Here is a 26,531-nt window from a genome sequence, read left to right as displayed (position 1 = left end):
GAGCTAGAGATAAGCAGTTCTAATTAAGCCATGGTTTCAAAAGTGACAGAACCTCTCAAGTAGTATGGTAATCTTGTATCTTCGTGAGTGAAAGTTCCAGAGCTTGTACACAAAGGAGAAAAGGCTATGCTATGTAAGCTAAGTAAGGAGTTGATGAAAATTGCCAGGTGAACAACATAGAGGGCAAGAGCAAGAAAGTCTAAATCTCCAAATCCTATCCATTCAAGACAGACCATCTTCTTCAGAAAAAGGGAGATATGACTGGCAAACTTTTTCCATGTAAGTGACAGGAGAAACCAATCACCCATGTAATAATGGAATTGTAATCCCAGTCAATGGAGAAGGCAAGCAAAAGCCCTGAACACATGGTTGAAAACATAGGGAACTGACACAACATGAAACAAAAGTACCCAAAACATAGAAGACTCTGTAATGGGAATATGATGATAAGCATCCAACACATCAATTTTGATGATACATTGGCCAGGAGAAAAGGCCCAACAAAGGAGAGAGAAATTTTCCATACAAGAATGCAGAATCATTGGAAAATGATTGATAAGAAAGAGATCAATGATTGGATGCCAATCTGGACTTTTTGGAGACCATAAAAACTTGAGGAAAACCCTCGAGGAGAGTATTAAACATTCTTGACAGCTTGTTTGTGCAACAATTCAGATATTGTTTCTTTCAACTAGAGAAGGTAGAGAGGTTCAATATAGCAGAAAACTGAATGTGCTGAAAGATGAAGTGAAAGACTGTGGGTAAGAATGAGTAACTCATCTGTTGGTTGATATTTGTAACCACAGTTGTACAGGTGGAAATATGAGATTTAGGAGAGTGATAACATGGGAACAGAGCAAGAGATACTAGTGGAATGGTGAGTTTGAAAAAGCCCAGAGAATAAAAAAATAAGAGAAGATTTGTGACATTCAGCCTCTGTCCTAGATTCAACAGTGTTTGGAGAAATTCCAAAAATATGTAGGTGCAGAAATAGGGCAAGGCAAAGATGCTTCAGGTAGGAAGAAGAAAAGCAAACTTGGGAAAAAAGTGTATCCCTATCCAACAAGGCCCGACAACAAATGAGTTAAGTGAGTAAAGAGAAGGCAGAATAGGAAAAATGAGCAATGTAAAAAACAGGAGGGAATGAGGTAAAGAGAGAAAAGAAAATGAAGCACAGAAAAAGGATCAGGCAAAGATGGGAAAACTGGACATTTTATAGTTGATCTGAACCCATTGGGTCAGCCACCTACCCCAAACAGACAAAAGGAAATCCAATGTTTGAAAATAGAGATAGAAAAAGTCAGAATGATTATAAGATGCGATGAAAGAATTAATAAAGTGAGGAGGATAAAACATATGATCCTTGGAACATAATTAATCTGAAAAGGAATAAGTGTGCACATCACTATCAAGAGAAGGGGGTGTATAAAACAACAATCAGGATTAGGATTAAGCACCCAAAATGGGATAACTTTATTATCAATTCTTTCCCTCGGAAACACCAGTCAAACCAACCAGAAATGGAATTTCTGGCTGCATAAAGAAACTCACTATCATAAGCACAATGGCCACTCTTATCATCATCATCCACTCTTAATGTGCTTCCAGCAGCCATTGTCGAAACTTGACTTGTGTAAGAAAATTCTTCACTCCAAGAAACTTAAAAAAAGTAGTAAAATGAACGCGAGAATTAACAGTTTACAAAAAAATTGAAGTCCAGAAACTACAAAGATCTTATTACATTGGTAACACAAAATTTTGAAACATATCTAAATGTGTAATGCCAAGGAAAACAATACAGTTTCAAGAGTGCAGCAACATAGAAGGATCTAGCACATGAGGAAGTTGTGTCACTCTCCTTTTGGTTGAGGGATTTTGCTGCATAATAACATCACTGTGCAGTAGTATAAATCAAGATAAATTTTGTAAATTTATTTGGAAGATGACTAAAGGTTAGTGGCATGCAAATCTCTAAGGCAGATGCACAAGGAAGATAGCTTATCTCCATGCACAGGTGTACATCATTTCAGGAAAATAACTTTATCAGATGCACAAACCAAACTCAGAGGGGAGGAAAAACCACAACTTGAGTTGTCAACTGCAGTTTTGCACTAGGAACATGTTTATTACAGGCACAACATGTACTCAGATTGAAAAAAATAATAATCTGAGTACTGAAATAAATTCTAAACAAGTAAATAGTTTCATACATGCATAAATTAAATCCAAGTTGGAACAAAAACACAACTCGAGTACTCACCTAAAGTATAAGCAAGAAATTGGTTTATTGCACATACAATCCATACCCAGGAGGGAATAGGAGCAAATTCTGGATAATCGTCACTTGAGGCACGAAAAAGGTAGTCATAAAAGGCCAACAACAGGGCATTAAAAACCGTCAACAAAAACCCAACAAAAGTTAGCACATTAGGAGCTACCCAAAGTGGAACGAGCTACAAAAAAAAAAGAAAAGGGAAATATATAAGACAAGCATGCAACATGAGGTATTAAGTATTTATAGTTTTGAAACACAATAAAAGAAATACAGGATAATTTAAATATACAAGCTTTTACAGAAGACACAGAACATTTTCCAAATTCCTTTAATTACAGTCATGATGCTATTTACCTAGGAATATGCAAGAACCACATCTCCATAACAAGAGGTAATGTACATCTTCACATTTAATAATTATGAAATGAACACTAAACACTGATATATAACTTTTTACTTCATAATAATCTGTCTTTTTGTACATGTGGGTTGATGAAACAATCAAGAAAATTCTTTAACTTTTTTATCACTCACCTTTACTTGGAAATCCATTCCATAGATGTTGCAAGATTTCAGTTTCAGTAACTAACTCTGAAGGTGAGTGGCTACAAACTCGCATGATGAAGGTAATATAAGCTACGCTATTCTAATTTGTTGTTCATAAGAAGTCATCCAGTGTTGTGTTAAAGAGTTATATAACATTTACATAATAATATGATTTGGATTTTAAAAACAAGATAATCATAAACATATTTTATCTATTACATACCTTGACAACCTGATTCCAAAATGGGTGCATAACATAGTTGCTCAAAGGACTAGTGTCCACTGAATTGTACTGAAAGGTAGAAATATATTTTAGTCCATAGTTTTTCTTTTGTTAAAAAACATTTTTAAAATCACTTATTAGCCTTCTTGTGTCACAATTAAAAACCAAAACTTAAATGATAGATATATCAGTTTATGTCAAATTAAAATGTATTTTTAAATGTACTTGTAAATGTTATACATTTACTGTTTAACTATTTCACTGCCATGTGTATAGATAAATAACTCTGGCAGTATAGGTTCATTTTAGATACAAAATAATAACATTTCAGAAATATGTTGTAATATTCCATTACTTATCTCAAACTTCAAAACAGTAAATACTGAAAAGTTTAGAGGGGAACAAACATCTTTTCTTCATAGTGGAACATAATTCCAAAATCTTGGAGCAGTGCCTTAAGAGACGTGCGCTCATAGCATTGATAGAGTTAGCAGGTAACAATAAACATAAAAAATGTTGACATTGATAACTCACAGAATCAAATTAGGAATCAACAGATGTGTCACCATTCAGTAACTTCAAGCTTCTTCAAAACCATGCATCTTGAAAAATATAAATTTCAATATTTTGATTTCTGTTACATTTGGAAAACCAAAACCCTATGATCATTAAGTGAAGATTTGTAGTGCAAGAATTATAGAAGCATCTTAAAAGTAGTAAATCCAGAAGGATTTTTCAGTACTCAATTCAAGTTATCTCTCTATTAAAATTTGATATGTATAAATGTAAAACACAACATAAAATGAGTGGCTGACCAGAATAAAATCATGTGACATTTTTCAAAATCTAGTAGGGTTTTTAGTGCTAATATAGTGAGGTCATGGTAGCCAATAATTACTAAAATAAAGGTATGAAGATTTTTTTATAATTAAAAATAATGATAATATCTTGAAACTTGATAGCTCAAAATTATCACACCTGAATACACACTGATTTTATCCAAAGCTTCTGGTAATTACTATGTTTACTGAATCTTCAGTGTCTTATATAATATCTCTGCATAAGATAGCCATTCCTTCTGTGAGCATAGTATTCATGTGTGTTCTTCCATTTAACACACTTTCATTTTTTTTTTTAACTTCCCACCATGTTAATCTAACTCTTTAGCCCAATCAATACACAACTCTGTCTGGGCAGTCCATTCATATAAGCTTGGATAAATGATAATGTACAATAAACTGACAACCTTGCAAATACCCTTCATCAGGCAGAAAATGCTGTGTTGCAATGAAATTATCAAAAAACATCAGACAAACTAAACCAGAACAAGTTTTTATTTAGAGATATGTATATATTCTATGTCATCATTCACCAATGTTCTTCTTCTTACATCTTGTGGAACAATACCCATTCATGTAAACTGCATAATTAATTACAAATTTCCCTATTATTTGAAACAAATATTTTTAACTTATGCATTCCTACCTTCTTACTCAACTTGTTTATGAATAAAAAAGTTTTATCACTGCAGTAATAATAAATAAAGTTATTTAGTACTACTGAATATTTAAGGTGAATGTTTAATGATGTGAAATAACAGTATATTATTTTTGTTTGAAAAAAAATGACTTCTGTGATACAGTTGTAAACTGTCCACTTCTTTGGAAATTTGAGCAAAATTTTAGACTACCATTGACTGCTATTGGTACTTACAATAAAATGGTCAAGTGCTAAGTTACTGTACTCTATATCTAGATAAATGATTGTAACAGTGAGTTGTAAAGAGAGAATGCCCCTACACTGACTATACTGAGGCCATGAGAAGCAAGTTCAGCTGTACATAATGGCAACAGTTTAAGTGTTACTAGGCAACAAAGAGTATAATTTAAGGTCATTAATTGTGTATCATAAAGTTTGTGGTGTGCATTACACATGCATGTAAATAAGTTAATTTTACTTGAGACATCAGACATACAGTAATATTTGTGTGTCATAGTTTGTGGTGTACATTAAACATGCATGAAAATAGGTTAATTTTACTTGGGACATCAGACATACAGTAATATTTGTGTTAATGATTCCTACCATTAATATGTGTGTGAATAAAAATACAGATCCTATACCCTTGATTAGGCAAGGTCTTCTATTCTTAGAAATATTGTAAATATAATATTCCATAAACTATAACATATAGTTTAATGCAAATAAAATTCCTTAATTTAAAATCAATAATTTAATTATCAAGAATATAAAATATATCAAGTAGATCTTTGAATTACATAGCATGGGCAATAAGAACTTGCAAGTCATACTTTATTAAAGAGTTAGTTACAACTTTATACTATTTTCTCTTGAGAAAATAAATGGGAAATCTTATTTAAAATTCTCAAGTTTATCAATAAAATCAATATCATAAATGCTTCTGATTTCTCTGAACTGAAAAGAAAAGAAGAACAAGTCACAAGTTTAAGATGTGGAATAGAGATACTAAGCTCCTGTTAAGAGTTAAGGCAGTTTCATCTTCAAAGCAAGTTGATTATACTTAAGTTTGTTTTACATATGAATGCAATTTTAGTTTTACTATTTTAATTAGTCTTATGTAAATGACTATGTTCGTCATGTTCTGTTTTACATACAGAAGTGAAATTTTAAATTTTTCTTCCCCGATAATAAAGTGTGAAGAAACCATTAAGTGTAAAGCCAATGTTACATATCAGTGTATCCAATTAATATCATGAGCATAAGTTTACCTGTTACTGTTAGTCAATGTTGGTGCAATGTTTTTTAAATATAACACTTAAGACCATAGCTCATGACTACAGTAAATTAGTATGAAGTACTAAAACTTGTGGTTGAAGCTGTAGAATTCAAAAGTAGAAGAAAACTGGTGATCACAATTCATGTCATACATTTCAATACAATAACTAGCATTAGCATAACAAATATAATTTATCTTTTCAATTCTAGCAGTATTTAATTTAGTGACAAACTGATTAAGCAATACAAGTTAACACTACTAGTACTACAACTGGTACTATTAGATGTATAATTAGAATTTTGATGATTTTCTTTGTTTTACTTTTTAATCTTCGAAGTGTAATTTTGTAATTTAAATTCCACGGAATGAGATACATAATTAATAACGCTAGTTTACTATTACGAGCCATTCCTAATTACTAATACCATTAGTATTAGTACTAATAAATAGCATTTGTAGTAAACAGTACTTCAAATACCATTACTAGTATTAAATAAATTTTAACAACGAATTGTAATTGTTACCATAAAAAAAACCGCACCATCACCGCTGGTGGTGCGACTCTTTTTTTTTTTTATAACAATTACAATTCGTTGTTAAAATTTCTTTACTTGCTCATTCAAAATAATTAAAATACAAAATGTGATTAATACAAAATAGTGCTTGAAAGTATATATTACATACTTTGTAATGTTCAAATCCTGACAATTGTTCTTTCTTCAAATATCGCCCCTCCGTCATTTTGAGCGACATCTAAAAACATAATAGGGGCGTTTTTCAATATTTCTATAGTTCCAAATAATAATGATAAATAATAAAACCCACACATATTAATAAATAATTAATTAAAGCATTTAATTTAAGGAAACTATATTTCCTTCACGTGTAAAAAATATTTTTCATTCGTGAAAATGTATCACTTGTATTGTATAATTTTAGTTAAATACAAAATTATTTTATTTCATACTTCATTGATATAGTGATGTATCAAACAAATTTGGTATCTGTTTTGGCTCTCAAGAGTTAACAACGTATAGCTACGTATCATTTATTTATGGTATGATCTTTTGACCTTGCAATGACCGGCATTATGTTTAGTTTGTGTAATATTTGAACATATAATGTGTTTTACCGTCTTGTAATGCTTTAGTATTTGTTTTGAATTTACCCTTACTTCCACACATTGAAAGGTTTCATATAATGCATGCCCAAAAAAGCCACTAAGGTGATATTATTCTAAATTACTTTTGTTTCTTTGTTATTATCGAGGAAGCTAACACCTATTTCTCCTAAAAAGGATATTTCGTAACATTAAATTTGTGTAAGAACATGGATAACACTATCCTTCAACAGCTGTTCAGGTGATATCAGTTCTGTCTATAACTTAAGAAGAATGACCAGTCACGTATGTAACATTGGTCATTCCGGGTAAATGAAAGGTATTTTTTGATGTTAAGAAATGTTGTATTTGGCCAATCTTTCTAAAACGTCATCTTTTAGGAATATAGTCTGAAAAGGGTCCAGACAGAGTGAAAGTCCGTATGTTTAGCATTTAAACAAGTATACAGAATGTATCTGTGCTTGATGTATAATGAAGACATGCAAAATGTGAAAAAAATATACATCTCTTTAATGTCGTCTACAGAACAATATAACATGCTTTTCCCTGAAAATTAACTTGGCATGAAAGAAACAGGTACTGAGAGCTGTCTTAATGATTATGAGATTGATTGAATGGTCTACATGAAACTCCTTGACTCGAGACAACCAAATAGGTAATGAAGAAAACTTTATTATAAGTTTAACGTAGCAGCAAATGTACAATATTTCGATTTTGTGAAAATCCTCTGCATTTCTTATTGCGTTAAACTTGTTACCTTTTCAAGTCGCCTTAAAACTTTGTTAATTCAACTTTATCTTTATTCTAGGCGACCAAAGGATATCTAAAAAGAGACAGGAAGTATCATTGGTGGTTTGCACAAGTTAATTGGAGGTATTTTACAAGTAGATGGTGGGCAAAAATGCTAAAGTGATGGGTCATGTAACAAAGGTGAACCTCCTTGAACTAAGAGATATACTGCAAACGTGGAAATGATCCACAGAAGAGCTAGGGAGTACGCAAAACAGATGAAAAAATTGCTTTGAGCATCGCCTTTTTTTGCTATTCATTTTATATCAGGAGTCTACTGCTCATAATATGTCAAACTCCCTGAAAACTTCTATTACAATGTCCCAACGATGTTGAGGACACCTCTATCATTTGATAGCTGGGAAGTCAGAAAAGGAGAATATTTGGCTATGATCACTGTTGCCTGTGAAGTGGCAAAGCATGTCACTCTGTCAATATTTAAAGGAACAGAAAATGATAATCTGGACTCATCTTGAAGAGTTTCAGTTAAGTAATTGCTTAGAATAACTGGACTCCAGATCAGGTTATACAACAGTTGGCTCTGAACCGATATGACCTGTCCTTAGAATACATCAAACACTCACAAAGGAAGCAATGTTTGGACTGTTAAATAATAATTACTGAGTTGCATGAATTATATGTGCCATTGGCAGGTAAGGCTTACCTTGAAATAGCCTCAGCAGATGATGATGATATCCTTATTGACAAATTCGTGGAAAGTGTACCCACTGAGATAATATAATATCATCTGGTTGTAAAAGACATTCTGCCCTTACCAACACAGGCTTTTTCACTATTTGGTATGAAGTGGTAACATCAAGTTGATTACATGAGAATAAAAAACGCTCTGGCAGCAGCTTCAGTTACTCTACCGCAGATAGACCTTTCTACCCAGGAGCCCAAGTGATTCGAAATTCAAATCCAGTTTGGTGTTAACCAGGCATCTACAAATCATGACATTGAACGACAATTACTGTATTCAGGAAATGGGTGGGGTTACCAAGCCTTCCTGTGATTTATATACTTTAATCAATTGCACGTATTTTTCTGCCATAATGTTGCCATGGAAGGAAGGAGTGAAGTATGCTTTGTCTGAGGAGCATTGGGTTATTTTCTTGTGAAAATTTCCAATTTTGCCAAGTAACTAGCTAAACAAGGGTACTGGTTTGACCAACAGTAAAACAAGTTCAGAGAGTTCAGAGTAGGCAGTGAATGCTACCGCTAAAGCTCTTGAAAAGAGCGCAAAGAACAACTTATACCAAAAGATATGGTTGTCAACCTACCTCTATCAGGTTTTAATGATTATTGGTATGCTTCTGTCAGAGTAAAGAAGCGAAATATAGATTTCCTGATTGATACAAGAGCACCTGAAACATTCGTAGATCTCAAAGTTTATCAGGCACTTTATACTTATAGACCATACATGTTAAATAAACTGGATACTATCCGGAAAGTAAATTGCATTATCTCATGCAGTTATCTGCCAAAGGGAGAATTCCCAATGCTACTCTACAAATATGGATAATCTGTTATCCGTCTACATGCCGGAATAGTCATTAGTGTTACAAGTAAAGTGGAAGTAGCAGATGCTAGCAGTAATGGTAGGGTTGCATCTGTTGTGCCGCATCCAAAAGTAAATACATAGATAAAAACACCTGAGATCTCTAATCTAAGATAGTTTGGACAAATAGAACTTAAGATAGTGGAAGTAGTTCAAAGACTTTTTGTTGGAATATACTAATGTATTAAAGGGACTAGATGATCAGCTGTATCAAATCACAGTCACAAATCATCACACAGGTACAGCTGATGAGCATCTGATTAATTAACAACCAAAAAAGCTTCTCTAAAACACTGTGAATTTAACCAGTGCCGAAATACAGTAAATGTTAAAATACGAAATCATACAATCTTTAGATAATGATTAGTTGGTTTCAAAAGTGATTGTCAGTAGAATGAAATGTGATGCCTGGTTAAGACAAGTGAAAATGGTTAACTACACTGATGCCTTTCCATTATCACAAACAAATGAATATCTAAAGAAGTTGAAAGAAGCCTAATGATTTTTTACCTGACATAAGGATGCTGACAATCTGATTGATCTCTGTGATGAGAGCTGACTTAAGACTGTGTTTAGATAGCAAAATGACGGGTACAAATTCTCATTATGTCATTCAGCTTGTGTGAAAAACCCCACATTTTTCAGAAACTGATGGAGCTACAATGCATTATATAGTCAATATTCGATGTGTTTGTAGATACGCGAAACATTTTGTGCTAGTGTTCAAACATAGTGTTTGATGTATAAATATATCTATTAGTTGGCATAAATGGCTATAAATTGTTCATAAGTAGAGCTATTTATTTCCGTACAATTACCAAAGATATTTGTTAACTTTATTATAGTTTCACTCAGTGTATTTAAGAATATGAACAAAAAATTAGAACAATTATTTCGATAATACTTTAAACTGTATGGCATAGATATTCAAATGGTATGGTGTTACATATGTATTTTGTACTTAAACAATCATTATTGGCATTCAGTGAATATTTAATAACAGTTAAGTTGAAGTAAAAAAATATAAATTAAATGCGACTGATGAGGAGATGTAGTTTTAATTAACATTATGCTAATGCTTATAAAAATTCAACGGACTTATTGATAAGGATGTCTGATTGATACCTCTCTTTTTGGATATTTTGACCAGTAACAAAAGATAATTTCAACACTAGCTAGTGAATAAAGATCAGTGTACAGCCATTTACTGATGCTAGGGTTCTTATTGAATTGGATTTAATTGTTGTTAAATGTTAAGAATCAATAATTATTAATGAAATGCAATACATATATCTAATAATTTGTCAAGTAAATATCTAATTATTCCATGCAATTTCAAGTACGGTCATTATGTTTATTAGTTGCACATTATAAAGAATGATAGCTTTCCTTTTCAAATGTTTGTTACATCTCAGAAATACTCAAGATGAGAGAAGTCCCACTGAAATTATTATTTATTGTGGTCTCATAAAAAAATCCATCCAGTTGAATATCTTTTCTATTGTCTCTTATGTTGAAGAGAGCTACGGAAAAAGTAACTAAAGGACTCAGATCTGATCTACCATGGGTACTCCTTGACATTCAGCAAGGTAAATCATGTCTTGCTGAGACTGGTGAATGAAGCATGGACACATATAATTAATGCCATTTGAATGACCGATTATGAGTGCAGGAAGGTGTGTTGTATTGTTGTTATCAACCACCAGATAATGGTTTTCAACTTATTTTAGAGCTACTGGTCTTTCACCTTTAAGGTATTAAAATTATTCAGATTTTGTAAGATGCAACATTTGTTGTAGCTACATTCGAGCCAAGATATCAGTATTAGTTCGAGCACTGTCTGGTGTGTGCAATCGAAAGGAAAAGTTAATCTTCAGAAAAGATGATGTCCGGCATGGTCAGGCGGTTAAGGCACCCGACTCGCAATCTGTGGGTGGTGGGTTCGAATCCCCTGCACACCAAACACGCTCGCCCTTTCTGCCGTGGGGACGTTATAATGTGAAGATCAGTCCCACTGTTCGTTGATCAAAGAGTATCCGAAGAGTTGGCGATAAGTAGTGATGACTAGCTGCCTTCCCTCTTGCCTTACACTGCTAAATTAGGGATGGCTAGCGCAGATAGTCCTTGACCAGCTTTGTGCGAAATTTAAACCAAACAATCAAGAACAGAAGGCACACTTCAGCAAAAATAGACCTGGCACAGCCAAGCGCGTAAGGCGTGCGACTCGTAATCCGAGGGTCGCGGGTTCGCGCCCGCGTCGCGCTAAACATGCTCGCCCTCCCAGCCGTGGGGGTGTATAATGTGACGGTCAATCCCACTATTCGTTGGTAAAAGAGTAGCCCAAGAGTTGGCGGTGGGTGGTGATGACTAGCTGCCTTCCCTCTAGTCTTACACTGCTAAATTAGGGACGGCTAGCACAGATAGCCCTCGAGTAGCTTTGTGCGAAATTCCAAAACAACAGCAAAAATAATTTGGTTTTCCTCTGCAGAGAGTAGCTCTAAATATTGCTGGTCCACTTCCAGAAATGGGAAAAGGTATATACTCATGGGCATCGAATACTTCACAAAATGGGCTAATGTTTATCCATTTGCTGATATTTACACACAGTCCATTGCTTATGCATTGACTGAAGACTGGGCTTTGTTTGGAACACGTAAAGAGGTTTACAATGTCAGTTAGCTAACTGTAATAGCCAATTTTCTCTGAGTTGGGTAAAGTGTTTGATGTGGTGAGGCCATATATTTTACCTTATCTAACTCTGTCAGATTACTTGGTGAAATAAGTGATACAGACTGTCAAACTTATGCTTACTAAGTTCATTATATCTTGCAAAATCAATTTGGATAAACACTTACCCTACACCGTAAATGTGCACTGTAAAACTGATTAGAGATCAAGAGGTAGTTTGCCAAATATGTTATTGTATTGCGTTTGTGGTGATTATGTGTAATGGAAACAAAGGTGTATAGTAATGTTAGTGTCTAAATAAATTCACGTGTGTGGTATCACAAACATGTAGAAACATCATATGGAGCTTTTCATGAGTGTTGTATTACATTAATGAATGAATTACGTAACAAACACAATTATTAAGGCACATGTGAATGATAAGACTTTATGATTAAAGGTAACAGTGACTATTAAGCTGTAAGATAGCATTTAAAAATAGTGTATATGTTGTTTGTTTTCATATTCATAGTATAATTGTGTAATTTAGGCAGTGAAATACTTGGCAGGTAGATAATTATTTGTATGAATAAAAGTTGTAGAGATTCACATACAGTTACGACAGAAAGTGTTCGTACACCTGCATCCAGAGTAGTGTTTTGCTCATAACTTAAAATATCATGATTAGAATAATGAAAGTAAACTATATTATAAATATTATACTAACACACTTCTACATAAATTTTTATGTAAATTGAACGACAAATAAGTTGTTTATAAATAAATAACCAAACATAGGATGTGCAGAAAGTTTTTGTGGATCTACTTTAATGATCAGTTGTGTAGCTTTTCAGGTGAATTACTTGGCGCAATCTTTCCTCATAGCTCTCTATGATCATTTGACAGTACTCGATTGGTATTTTCTTCCATTCTTCTTTACAGAAGGCCTCTAACTCTTGCAAGTTTTTCGGATGACGCTGATAAACCCTGGTCTTCAACTCATGCCAAATGTTTTCAATTGGGTTGAAATCGAGTGACTGCGATGGCCGCTCCAGAACGCTTATATGGTTCTTCTGCAATCAGGATTACACATATTTCGATGTGTGCTTAGGGTCATTGTCGTGCTGAAAGATCCAATGACGCCCAAGCCCCAAGTTCCGAGCATCATTCTTGATATAAGTGCCTAATATATCAACGTACCCTTCTTTTTTCATGATTCTATTGACTCGGTGAAGGCTGCCTACACTAGAAGAGTTAAAGGAACCCTATAGCATGATCGAGCTACCTCCGTGTTTAACTGTATGGACGGTGTTCTTTGGAAGATTTCATTCCCCCTTCTTACGGAAAATATAGCGAACATCATTGTGGTCGAAAAAATCGATTTTAGTCTCGTTTGACTTTAATAGGTAAAGGGTTTATCTACCTGCTTTCTTGCATACCTCAATTGTGCTTCTAAATGAACAGGCTTTAAATATGGAGTTCTACGAGAACGGCATGCTTTGAACTCAGAAGAGCGTAACATGTTCGTAACTGTAGAGGTGCTTACTTCAACTCCAGTTTTCCTTACCAGTTTCTGTATGTCATTACGTGTTAAACGAGTGTTCCTACTAACTGCTCTGAGAACCTTCCTCTTGGTTCTCTCTGGAATTTTGGTGGGGCGTCAGGAACGAGAGAGGTTAGCAGTTGATTCTGTAAAGTTAAACTTGGCAATTATGCTTTTAACAGTAGATTTCGGCTCATTAAGTTGTGTAGCAATACCGGAAAGAGACACACGAGACTTGTATTTTACAATAATTCGTTGTTTTTTTTTAAATCACTGAACAGTTGTTTCCTGTTCGCCATGATGACCAAGCAGATAATGACGGAGACGGCGCTAAATTGCCGGAAATAATTTTTGTGTTGGCTAAATTCCAATAATTATGAACGCAGTGTCTACTTCTGGAATGGTATAATGAAGTTTATTCTCCAAACTTATCAAATTTTTTATGGGAATATTAGTTTTTCACACGTCCTGAACTGTACGAACACTTTCTACTTCTAATATTTCTGGTTATTTGTTTATAAACAGTTTATTTGTCGTTTAATTTACATAAAATTTATGTAGATGTGTGTTAGTGTAATAATTCTATAATACACTCTACTTTCATTATCCTAATCGTGATACTTTTTAAGCTATGAGGAAAAAGCTACTCACGACGCAGGGGTACGAACACTTTCTTTTGTAACTGCATGTCTTATGGAAAACACTAGTGTGCTTGTAGTGCAAAATATTTCGATTATCTCAAATCGAAATGCTTGACCGGGTGATATAAGCAGTATTTTCAACTATATTGATTGAAATATTTAGCCAAAATTTTATTGTTTTATGTGTTTCCAATTTTCTATGCTGCCATGCCAAGTTATATTATTATATCCCCCATGGTTCCAGCAACTATGAGATCAACTATTAGTGATGAGAAGCCAGGGATTACCTTCTAATAAGAGCTTGCTATGACCTCTTCTTGTACTTTTAGGAATTAAAAATCAAGGAAACAGTGTCAGATGAGCGTTCAGACCTTCTAGAGATGAGTTATATGATGCAAGACTTGCCAACAGCACAAAGTGCATTCAGTGCTACCCATAGGAATACATGTTATATGCTGTTTTTGTCTGTATTATAATTATTTGTTCACTACTCATCGTAATAATCTGTTACAACATAGAAACAGGCATTGCGAGCTTTGTTAAACAACTGCCATGTAGGCTTCCTCAAAGAAGTTGGGATATAGTCAGTGCAGAGATACAGCCGATGATAAAGGATAAGATCATACAACCTTTTGAAAGTGCATGGTTTGTTTCCCGTGATGTTTGTCAGGGTGAAGGATTACATAAGTGGATTATGTGCTAGTTTTGTTGTAATTAATAGACTAATTTCTTGATTCCTTGGAAGACATCCAATATTTCTGTACTCTAAGCATTGCCTCTGGATACAAACAAGCCAAACTATACGAAGAAAGCAAAGTTGAAATTACCTTTAGAACATGAGATGGACTTCATTCAGTCCCAACTCATGCCATTCAATTTGTATAATGATCTTTGGAATTCAGAAGAGCCAGGACAACAATCCTTCATCCATCTTCTGATAGAATGGAAGAGAAATACAACCATATTATGTTAAATTAATTACTCATTTATTTGGATGAACACCGGAAAATGAGGCATCAAGATCTTTTTATGTTGCTTACGGTGTTACATTACGCTGCAGGCAATAACTCATCATCACAGATATTTGTAACATGATTTAAAGTTTCATTGGAGGATCTTCTATACTCTCATAGAAAGAAGTGCTTAGAAAAGTCTTGAACCAAATGTGTAGAGAGATTAAGAAATACCATTGACGATATACATGATTTTATCTAAACTAGTGATAATATGAAAATTCGCTGTGATGGTAATGTTATTAAAGGTGGATTCCAATGAGATAACATGATATGATTGTACATTTTCAACCACAAGAAGTGACAAATTCCAAAACTAAGGAGGTGCTCGGAAGGAATCGTGAATCCAAAAGAATAGTTGATACAAGACAAAATTCATACACCATAATTGTAATTAGAGATGCATTGATAAGGAAACAGTCAACATGACAATTTCATGGAACTCAGAAGAAACTCAACTTGCTAGTTCCTGTTCAAACTACTTTCAGAGGACTATCAAGGTTGGAGCTATCAGTAAGTTTACAACTCACCGAAACATCTACCCAGGATTAAACTTACCAGTGATAACGAAGATCAGGAAGGCCATACCGTTCATAAATACCACGAGCTCCAGAAAAGAAAGCTTCCAAAAACAATTGGTAAATAGTCAGTTTAGTGTAGTGTTTAATTTTAGTATCAGGACTCTCCAAGTACTCTACAATCTAGGAAAGGGCAATGTTTATATTTTAAATATTTTAATTTACATGTTAACTAAAAGGCGCATGATAGTGAATTATACCTAGAGTGGTTTGTTTGTTTGTTTTGAATTTCGCGCAAAGCTACACGAGAGCCATTTGCGCTAGCCGTCCCTAATTTAGCAAAGTGAGACAAGAGGGAGGGCAGCTAGTCATCACCACCCCCACCAATTCTTGGGCTACTCTTATATCAACGAATAATTAGATTGACCCTCACATTATAACGCTCTCAACTGGCTAAAAGGGCAAGCATGTTTGGTGTGATAGGGAATCAAACCCGCGACCTTCAACTTACGAGTCAAGCGCCATAGCTACCTGGCAACGCCGGGCCACAGCTTTAGAGTGCTTGGGAATATAGTAACTAAAGAAGTTTACGAACTGTGTTGAAAAACCTCATGTTATAAATACGAAATTTGGGGAGGTGGTAGTCAGACAGCTTAAATCTGTGAAGTGTTTAGGATTAATAATATATTTGTATCAGTGTTAGTTTTCGTGTATACTTAGCTAGTCAATTAACAAGCCAAGCATTTTTTCGTTAGTTATACCAGTATTATCACAGTGTTTCCATTTGATCGTAATTTGTGAAGTTACTTAGGCCTACAAGTTACAACACTATTCTGCTGACGGCAGCTTGTAGAAATGTTAACGTTTAAGTTAAAAGAATCCACTCAACAAAAGAACATCATTACAATAATAACAATGGTCTGACCACATTAAAATTATTTCCTAAGCAATAACAACAACTGTAACTGGTTATATTGCTTTTTAAGTGGTCAGACCATTGCCACAGCTAAACAATGTGACACTTGATGTGTACAGAGCATACTGCAGGTACGGAAATCATGCCATTTTTAGGAGTGGCTAAGGGCATGCCTTCCAGAAAATATTTTAAAATATAATGATGATAAATGATATAATAAATATGAGAATGAATCTCGAACCATTTTAATACAATTGCTGCATTCGCACAACGTAATCTGCTGAATTAATAAGAAGGAAGTTTTAATAGATAAATTATAGCTATAGATATAACAAAAAATGGTCAGTCCATGGCTGCCTGACTATCCTTGCTACCTGAGTATCATTCCTACCTGACTATCCTTGCTGCTTGAATATCTTTGCTGCTTGACTATCTTTGCTACCTGACTATCTTTGCTGCCTGACTATCCTTGCTGCCTGACTATCTTTGCTGCCTGACAATTCTTGCTGCCTGACTATCCTTGCTGCCTGACTATCTTTGCTGCCTGACTATCCTTGCTGCCTGACTATCTTTGCTGCCTGACTATTCTTGCTGCCTGACTATCCTTGCTGCCTGACTATCTTTGCTGCCTGACTATCCTTGCTGCCTGACTATCCTTGCTGCCTGACTATCTTTGCTGCCTGACTATTCTTGCTGCCTGACTATCCTTGCTGCTTGACTATCTTTGCTGCCTGGTTATTCTTGCTGCCTGACTATCCTTGCTGCCTGACTATCTTTGCTACCTGACTATCCTTGCTGCTTGAATATCTTTGCTGCCTGACTATCCTTGCTGCTTGACTATCTTTGCTGCCTGACTATCCTTGCTGCTTGACTATCTTTGCTGCGTGACTATCCTTGCTGCTTGAATATCTTTGCTGCCTGACTATCCTTGCTGCCTGACTATCTTTGCTGCCTGACTATCCTTGCTGCTTGACTATCTTTGCTACCTGACTATCTTTGCTGCCTGACTATCTTTGCTGCCTGACAATTCTTGCTGCCTGACTATCGTTGCTGCCTGACTATCCTTGCTGTCTGACTATCTTTTGCTGCCTGACTATCCTTGCTGCCTGACTATCCTTGCTGCCTGACTATCCTTGCTGCTTGACTATCTTTGCTACTTGACTATCTTTGCTGCCTGACTATCTTTGCTGCCTGACAATTCTTGCTGCCTGACTATCCTTCCTGTCTGACTATCTTTGCTGCCTGACTATCCTTGTTGCCTGACTATCTTTACTGCCTGACTATCCTTATGACCTTTTGCTGCCTGACTATCTTTGCTGACTATCTATCCTTGCTGCCTGACTATCCTTTGCTGCCTGACTATCTTTGCTGCCTGACTATCTTGCTGCCTGACTATCTTTGCTGCCTGACTACTATCTTGACTATCTTTGCTGCCTGACTATCTTTTGCTGCCTGATTTTTGCTGCCTGACTATCTTTGCTGCCTGACTATCTTGCTGCCTGACTATCTTTTGCCCTGACTATCCTTGCTGCCTGACTATCTTTGCTGCCTGACTATCCTTGCTGCTTGACTATCTTGCTGCTTGACTATCTTTGCTGCCTGACTATCCTTGCTGCCTGACTATCTTTGCTGCCTCTATTTTGCTGCCTGACTATCTTTGCTGCCTGATATCTTTGCTGCCTGACTATCTTTGCTGCCTGACTATCTTGCTGCCTGACTATCTTTGCTGCCTGACTATCCTTGCTGCTTGACTATTTGCTGCCTTGCTGCTGCCTGACTATCCTTGCTGTCTGACTATCTTTGCTGCCTGACTACTATACCTTTGCTGCCTGACTATCCTTGTTGCCGGACTATCTTTGCTACCTGACTATCTTTGCTACCTGTCTATCTTTGCTGCTTGACTATCTTTGCCGCCTGACTATCTTTGCTGCCTGACTATCCTTGCTGCTTGACTATCTTTGCTGCCTGGTTATTCTTGCTGCCTGACTATCTTTGCTACCTGACTATCTTTGCTACCTGACTATCCTTGCTACCTGACTATCTTTGCTGCCTGACTATATTTGCTGCCTGACTATCCTTGCTGCTTGAATATCTTTGCTGCCTGACTATCCTTGCTGCTTGACTATCTTTGCTGCGTGACTATCCTTGCTGCTGACTGTGTTTGCTACATGACTGTCTTTGCTACATGACTATCTTTGTTGCCTGACTGTCTTTGCTACATGACTGTCTTTGCTACATGACTATCTTTGCTGCCTGACTATCCTTGCTGCCTGGCTGTCTTTGCTGCCTGGTTATTCTTGCTGCCTGACTATATTTTCTGCCTGACTATCCTTGCTGCTTGAATATCTTTGCTGCCTGACTATCCTTGCTGCTTGACTATCTTTGCTGCGTGACTATCCTTGCTGCTGACTGTGTTTGCTACATGACTGTCTTTGCTACATGACTATCTTTGCTGCCTGACTATCCTTGCTGCCTGGCTATCTTTGCTGCCTGGTTATTCTTGCTGCCTGACTATATTTTCTGCCTGACTATCCTTGCTGCTTGAATATCTTTGCTGCCTGACTATCCTTGCTGCTTGACTATCTTTGCTGCGTGACTATCCTTGCTGCTGACTGTGTTTGCTACATGACTGTCTTTGCTACATGACTATCTTTGCTACATGACTGTCTTTGCTACATGACTATCTTTGCTACCTGACTATCTTTGCTGCCTGACTATATTTTCTGCCTGACTATCCTTGCTGCTTGAATATCTTTGCTGCCTGACTATCCTTGCTGCCTGGCTATCTTTGCTGCTTCCCTGGTTTAAATTCGTGATAATGATCACAAGTAAAATCAAAATTCAGTAATTCTTCTTACGGTGATTTTTAAGAGCCATTGCTGGACGTTCTGTACTGATTTAATACTTATTTTTAATACTCTCATAAACCACATGGAAATATTCCCGCCATCTTAACGCTCTTGGTATTCTATTTCAACCAAATTGTTGTTTATTTTATATCGAAATAAAAAAATTATTCTTAAGGAAGTGATTATATAATCAGCGACTACGAACGGCAGCAGAAACGTGAAGTATAGCACCAGTTATTAGTCTTGTAGTCTCAGGTCTCACCAAGGCCAGGAACGCCCACCGGACATAAAAAGCAAATAACGGTATTCTTTGGTGTTGTTATTATGCAAACAAACGCTCAGAAATACGTTTTAACGTAACTCTTCAGACTATATTTTTGATCTCGTATAAAAAATATAAGATAGAATCCCTAGATATTATGGCGTGAGTCCACATTATACTCACAGCCAAGTTTCGATATTAATATCCTCTAGTGGATCATCCGTAAATCTGAATGCTTATAATGCTTAAAATTGGATTTCGATATCTATGGTGGACACTGCATAGATAAACTATTGTGCAGCTCTTCGCTTACCAATAACAAACAAACAAACATCGATCTTAATATCAAATAATAATGAATAATGTAATTGTGGGAAACTAAAAAAACAATATAATTAAATCTCATGACAACCTGTAAACAATCGGCTGATGAAGCTTTGTTGACAAAATGTGATCATAATTAATTACAACAGTCACATATTAGGCTTATTGTATTTGTTGATACCGTATTCATTATTCGATACCTTACAGACTTTTTCCAAGAAAAAAGAATATATATAATAGAATTTCAATCACACTAAAGTCCACTACATCCATTTCCTACTATGCATATTGCTCAATACCAGAGCTCATCAAAGCTCAATGGAATATGACAAGCAAGTCTAAATCTTGACTTCGCGGAGTCAGAGGCGAATATGACGTGTGGAATACCCTTGACCCCTAATATTCTGGTCATGAAAATTGCTAGGCTCTGTATTTTGCAATACTGTTTGTTTTTTAATTAATAACAAAGCTACATAATGGGCTATCTGTTTTCTGTCCACCACGGGTATCGAAACCTGTTTCTAGCGGTGTGAGTCCGCAAACATACAGCTGTGCCACAAGTAGCTTGCAATACTAAATGCAAGTGAACGTGATTAGCATTCAGAAGAAAACTGGCAACCAATCTAATTTCTAAAAAAAATATTTTCAAACATTCTTTATACAGCTTAGTTATTTTTTTTTTAAATAATTTACGGAACACATATAATGATAATTGAAATACATAATTAATAGTTATGGATGTTTTTTTTTGTTGGTTTTTTTCAATTTCGCACAAAGCTACTCGAGGGCTATCTGTGCTAGCCGTCCCTAATTTAGCAGTGTAAGACTAGAAGGAAGGCAGGTAGTCATCACCACCCACCGCCAACTTTTTGGCTACTCTTTTAGGAGTCTGTATTAGGAAATTTAAATGTCTACTGATTAAAGGAAAAGAAATTGTTAACAATAAATTCGTTCTCAGTTAGTGAGCTTAGTATACACGCAACATATTTAACAAATTTTTATCTAATTTAACAGTGTAAGACTAGAAGGAAGGCAGGTAGTCATCACCACCCACCGCCAACTCTTGGGCTACTCTTTTATCAATGAATTGTGGGATTGACCATAACATTATAATGCCCCCACGGCTATAAGGGCGAGCATGTTTAGCGCGACGGGGATGCGAACCCGCGACTCTCAGGATTACGAGTCGCACGCCTCAACACGCTTGGCCATGCCGGGCCTTATAGTTATGGAATCGAAATTGTATCGTTATATACGTCAGTACGTGGACAGGTGTGCGAAATTCCAAAACAAACAAACAGACGTATGTCTGTTTTTAATTTGGCGTAAAGCTATACGAGAGCTATCTGCGCTAGCCGTTCCTAATTTAGCAGTGTAAGACTAGAGGGAAGGCAGCTAGTCATCACCACCCACCGCCAACTCTTGGGCTACTCTTTTACCAACGAATAGTGGGATTGACCGTAACATTATAACGCCCCCACGGCTGTAAGGGCGAGCATGTTTGGCGCGACGCAGGCGCGAACCCGCGACCCTCGGATTACGAATCGCATGCCTTACGCGCTAGGCCATGCCAGGCCCAACATACGTCTGTAAAAGAAATATATACAAAATTTTAATCAAATCTCTGCCATTGGTAAAGCGGTAAGTTTACAGATTTATAATGTTAAAATTAGGAATTCAAATCCTCTCGGGTGACACGGCATATAACACAATATGGCTTTAGTATAAGAAAACACACATTAATCATCCCCTCGGTGACACGGCGTATAGCCTAATATGGCTTTAGTATAAGAAAACGCATATTAATCAAACTCACAATACTCTTTTCATATCAATGGTTTCTTCTCTTTTGCTCGTTAAAATCTTCGATGGGATCAAAAAAAACGTGCAGGGTTTGATATATCATTTTTATAGATAACATCGCTTGCGATTCTAAATTTTCTTAAGACATGTTAGAAAGGACGAGAGTCTTCATTAACTTAAGATGAAAAAAACACAATTTCTTTCTGCCGAAGCAATAATTACTGGAATAGTCAGGAAGATGCGAAGGGTTACCTATACATTTGGGTAACTCTCACGTAAGGCATTTTGTATGATAAATTTCAATACATAGTTAATATTGGTACCAGGTGACATAATCCTGCGAAACGGTGTTATTCTTGTATCTTTAATTCACTCATGTCGCGTGAACCTTCGAAGCTGATTTTTAATCATAAGATCATTCCACTGTTGCAAACGTTTTTCTACTCAAGTGTGATGTTTCGGCGTATCTTATTTAAAAAAAAGGCAAACATTTCCGCATGTTTTAAGAGCCTCAAATTAGGTCGCAGTAATTATACAAATTGTATCAATGATAACATTAATATAATGAATCTTAAATGCTGCTTTAGAATCTTTGATACATTGGCCCTCACTTTCATAATTTAGCAGTGTAGGACAAGAGGGAAGGCAACTAGTCATCACTACCCATCGCCAACTCTTGGGCTACTCTTTTACCAACAAATACTGGGGTTGACCCTAACATTATAATGCCCACCACGGCTGAAAGAACAAGCATGTTTGATTTTACGATGATTCAAACGCGAAACCTTCAAATTACAAGTCGAGTGTCCAAGCTATATCAGAGTTCGTAAATCCTTACGCGATGTTAACAAAGATAACACACCAAACATAGAATGCCTTATCAAAATTAAATTTCAAAATGTGACATTGTCTTCCTTCTACAACTTTAATCCTTAAAAAAAACCTTCTTACATAACACAGATTCGAACTCGTGATCCTCAGATTACTTAGCCATGCTAGGCCTCTCCGCGGTGAACACAGCAGATAGCTCAATGTGGCTTTGCTGTAAGAATACACACACACACACACACAGTCCAACAAAAGTGTGTATTATTTTGCTGATATTACTTACCCTAATGCCTTACCATTTGCCTTTTTAACCATTAAAATCGATTAATTTTAATTTGTTTAAGATGGTTTTACTGAGTTTTGTATTTCATTCCTTATGACACGGCCTAAATGCTCTTGTATGTGGGGTTCAAATTTAGCCAATAATTTAACCAGTGCAAGGAAATTATCATATTATTTATATCCCTTGTTTCAGTAGCACGGAAGGCTAAGTTAACGTGATAACACAAACAGAACTATAGCAAGAAGATTTTCTAAAATGTTTCTCCTTCGTTGTTTCTCAAATTCCATTTTAACTTCGTACATTTGTATTTCCACTGTTTTCTTACTTTTCATAATCTAGCCATGCCATCACACATTCTTTATGCTCTTTATCATTTTCATTCAATTTTAAACTAAATTTCAGGGTTTTATAGTTTGAACAACCTTGACAAGAAAGTTTTTTTTTTGTAATTTTGAAATTAAACAACAAGTAAAGTAAAATAAACAGTCTTTACGTCGAAAGTACACCAATTAACGCCCAGCATGGTCAGGTGGTTAAAGCACTCGACTCGTAATCTGAGAGTTGCGGGTTCGAATCCCCGTCACACGAAACATTCCCGTCCTTTCAGCCGTGTGGGCATTATAATGTTATGGTCAATCCCACAATTCATTGATAAAAGAGTAGCCCAAAAGTTGGCGGTGGGTGGTGATGATTAGCTACCCTCCCTTTAGTCTTACACTGTTAAATTAGATAAAAATTTGTTGAATATGTTGCGTGTATACTAAGCTCACTAACTGAGAACGAATTTATTGTTAACAATTTCTTTTCCTTTATTCAGTAGACATTTAAATTTCCTAATGCAGACCAATTCATTGTGGCCAGCTTTGATATTCAGTCCTTATTCACTAACATCTCACTTGATGAAACAATAAAATATTATTAAACAAATGTTCCAAGCCAAAATGTTCTGAACTCTAATTTTAACCAACATATATTATGACAGCTTCTTAACTTGGTTCTCAAAGGACAATCACTTCGTTTTTAATGGTCATCTTTATGACCAGACAGATGGAGTGGTGATGAAATCACCTCTAGGTCTATGTTACAAACGTCAATGTCTCGATAATTACCACATTTATTACAAACCAATATTATATAGAAAGTGCGTTAATGATACCATTCTACTCTATAACAACATTGATTACGTCAAAAAGGTTTTAGAACACCAAAACTCACAACATCTATGAATAAATTTTACATATAAGATGGAATAAAACAACAACTTAGTTTTTTAGACGTTCAAATAAACAAAAACAATCAATCTCTTTGTCACATCTGTTTACCATAAGAAATATATTATTGGTTTATACACTCATTTTTGAAAGTTCCATACCAGACTCCTTCAAACGTAACCTAGCTCTATATCTTCTAAACAAAGACTATAATATCTCTTCAGACTACTTCTGTCTTTACTAAGAAATGTAAAAAATTCATAACATATTACAAAGTAATGGTCATCCTTTAATTTCTTACACTCTATCACTATAAATAAAATAGAATCTACCAAAAAGGTCACACACTGTCTCAAAATGATGGAATTTGAAGATATTCTGAAACGTCTATAATTAAATATGATTTTAGTGTTATTGTGTTGTTGACAGTGTTTCTAGGCACTCAGGATTTGGGCTGTATCGCAGACCTTAATATATAACATTATTCCGGAATGAGCTAAAACTCTGTTTTTAACATTTTGAGGTTGAACTAAAACTCCACATAAAGTTTCACGAAAAAAATCAGGTTTAGTGAAGCTATCTCAAGTTTTTGACTCCCATTATACACAGTAGTAAACTGGGATGTACACGTGGTGTTATGTTGTCGACTTACCCACTCGGTCTCTTGGCTAAGATCAAGCATAGTTCGTTGTGTTCGTGGATATTTGTTCAGACTATTGTTCGTAGTTTTCAGAGTAGATACGAAGGTCTTGTCCTTGGCGTCAATGGGATAATTCTCATAATCTTGATCAATGTTACTCTACTGCTTTCAGTGCGGCTCGCTTATAGTCATGCTGGACAAATAGCACAATAGGTTCTAGCTGAAACCTCGACTTCGATCGACGATAGTGCTATCTAGCAGTTCCAGTCTTCAATATTTCATTTCTTTAAATTTAATTAACTAATATAGCAGTGCAAGTGTAGCTTTTCTCTTAATACATTTCTCCGGTAGAACTTTTATATCGTTGGGAGGTGAAAATGGTCTTGTATCATCAGATTTCTTACAAACTCCGTTTCTAATCACGTTCACAAGGCCCTCTGGATCTCTGAGAAGTAACATGGTGCATAGAATCTTTAAGACAGTTATGAAAAACACCTTTTTTTCACATTTGAGTTTTTTGGATGATTTGTGTCATTTCTTCGGTGTCACAAAATCCAAGGGATCCTCAGAAGTATCGATAGACATTTCATTTTCATCACTCTCCAATGTAATGTCGAAATAAATACTTCGTATTTTTCTTTATTCGTGTCTTTAATTTGCTCTGCGACTGTTTCCCGCCTGCTTTTAGAGGCATTTTGACCTCTGATATTAAACCACTGCACCCACACTGACATCTCGGACGTTCCATACAAGTAACTCACATATAAACTCTGCACTTACCAGATATTTTCTTCTTGTATTAGCGTTGCTTTATCAGTACAAGATCAGTACACTTACTAAATCGATGCCAATAATATGTCGATATTTTTGTGGATCCGGTTTTCACAGAGAGTGCAACAGTCGCCTGCTTTTTGTCCAATCAGATTTTGGTAAAAGTGTTAGCTAATACATAAACAATCCGGAATCACTCGAAAAATTAGAGTCTGCAAAATCCTGGGTGCCTGGGCCGTAAAAACACTGTTAATATTTATTGTTTCCATCTGATAAAACAGTTGCAAACAATAAGTTCATTTTGTAATTATCGGTAAACGAACAAACAATAACAGTGTCTATCAAATAAAACCCTGATAATAAACAGCCAATTTTTTAATAATTCTATTTTCCTCACCTTAAACATTTACTTACATCGATGTAGTTACTTCGGTTGACGGACACAGTTAATAACTCGCGTTATAACGAACAAAATAGGGCCAGATATCGTTTTCAAAGACACATAAAATAAAATACCTATACCAAATTTGTACAGAAATATGTGCTAGAGCGTGCGTGCTCCGTATGAACAAGTGCAATGTAAAAGTTACAGGAAGCGAAGATAGACAGCTGTGTGTGCACAGTTGTTTTACACCACTAGGAAATATTTTTCTAGCGTTGCACTAGCATTGTAAGTTGATTTTATGTTTACCAAAATTAATCACAGTGTAAATGAAAATATGGACTGAGAAGTTGGTCTACCAACAGCATTATATTCCTTAACTAACTCGAATTTCATTACTGGCTGTTTTCATAGATGTAGAAGTTATAACATTTATAAAGTTACTAAACATTTTTTTTAATTTCGCGCAAAGCTACTCGAGGGCTATCTACGCTTGCCATCCCTAATTTTAGCAGTGTTAGACTAGAGGGAAGGCAGCTAGTCATCACCACCCACCGCCAACTCTTGAGCTACTCTTTTACCAACGAATAGTGGGATTGATTCTCACA

General features: G+C 35.6%; 1 protein-coding gene across 4 annotated transcripts in view; it reads right to left on the bottom strand.

The window, feature by feature from the left end:
- LOC143229901 (ethanolaminephosphotransferase 1-like) overlaps positions 1 to 25,962 on the bottom strand; it is a 59,962-nt gene extending 34,000 nt beyond the window's left edge. For 3 of the 4 annotated variants that reach the window (XR_013016119.1, XM_076462765.1, XM_076462766.1), the window contains exons 1-4: positions 25,939 to 25,962; positions 6,487 to 6,555; positions 3,045 to 3,113; positions 2,261 to 2,453 (exon numbers count right to left, since the gene is read on the bottom strand). Coding sequence is in view for 3 of the 4 variants with exons in the window: in XM_076462765.1 (XP_076318880.1) it covers positions 2,261 to 2,453; positions 3,045 to 3,113; positions 6,487 to 6,555; positions 25,939 to 25,947 (340 nt within the window). In the remaining variant the exon portion in view is untranslated. Of the gene's footprint in view, positions 1 to 2,260; positions 2,454 to 3,044; positions 3,114 to 3,578; positions 3,647 to 6,486; positions 6,561 to 25,938 lie in introns of those variants that run through there. The other variant, XM_076462767.1, reaches the window with a different exon arrangement.
- Between the last annotated feature and the right edge of the window lie 569 nt (positions 25,963 to 26,531).

Source organism: Tachypleus tridentatus, chromosome 10 (assembly GCF_004210375.1).
Source record: "Tachypleus tridentatus isolate NWPU-2018 chromosome 10, ASM421037v1, whole genome shotgun sequence".
Lineage (NCBI taxonomy): Eukaryota > Metazoa > Arthropoda > Merostomata > Xiphosura > Limulidae > Tachypleus > Tachypleus tridentatus.
This window is presented reverse-complemented; position numbering and strand designations above follow the sequence as displayed.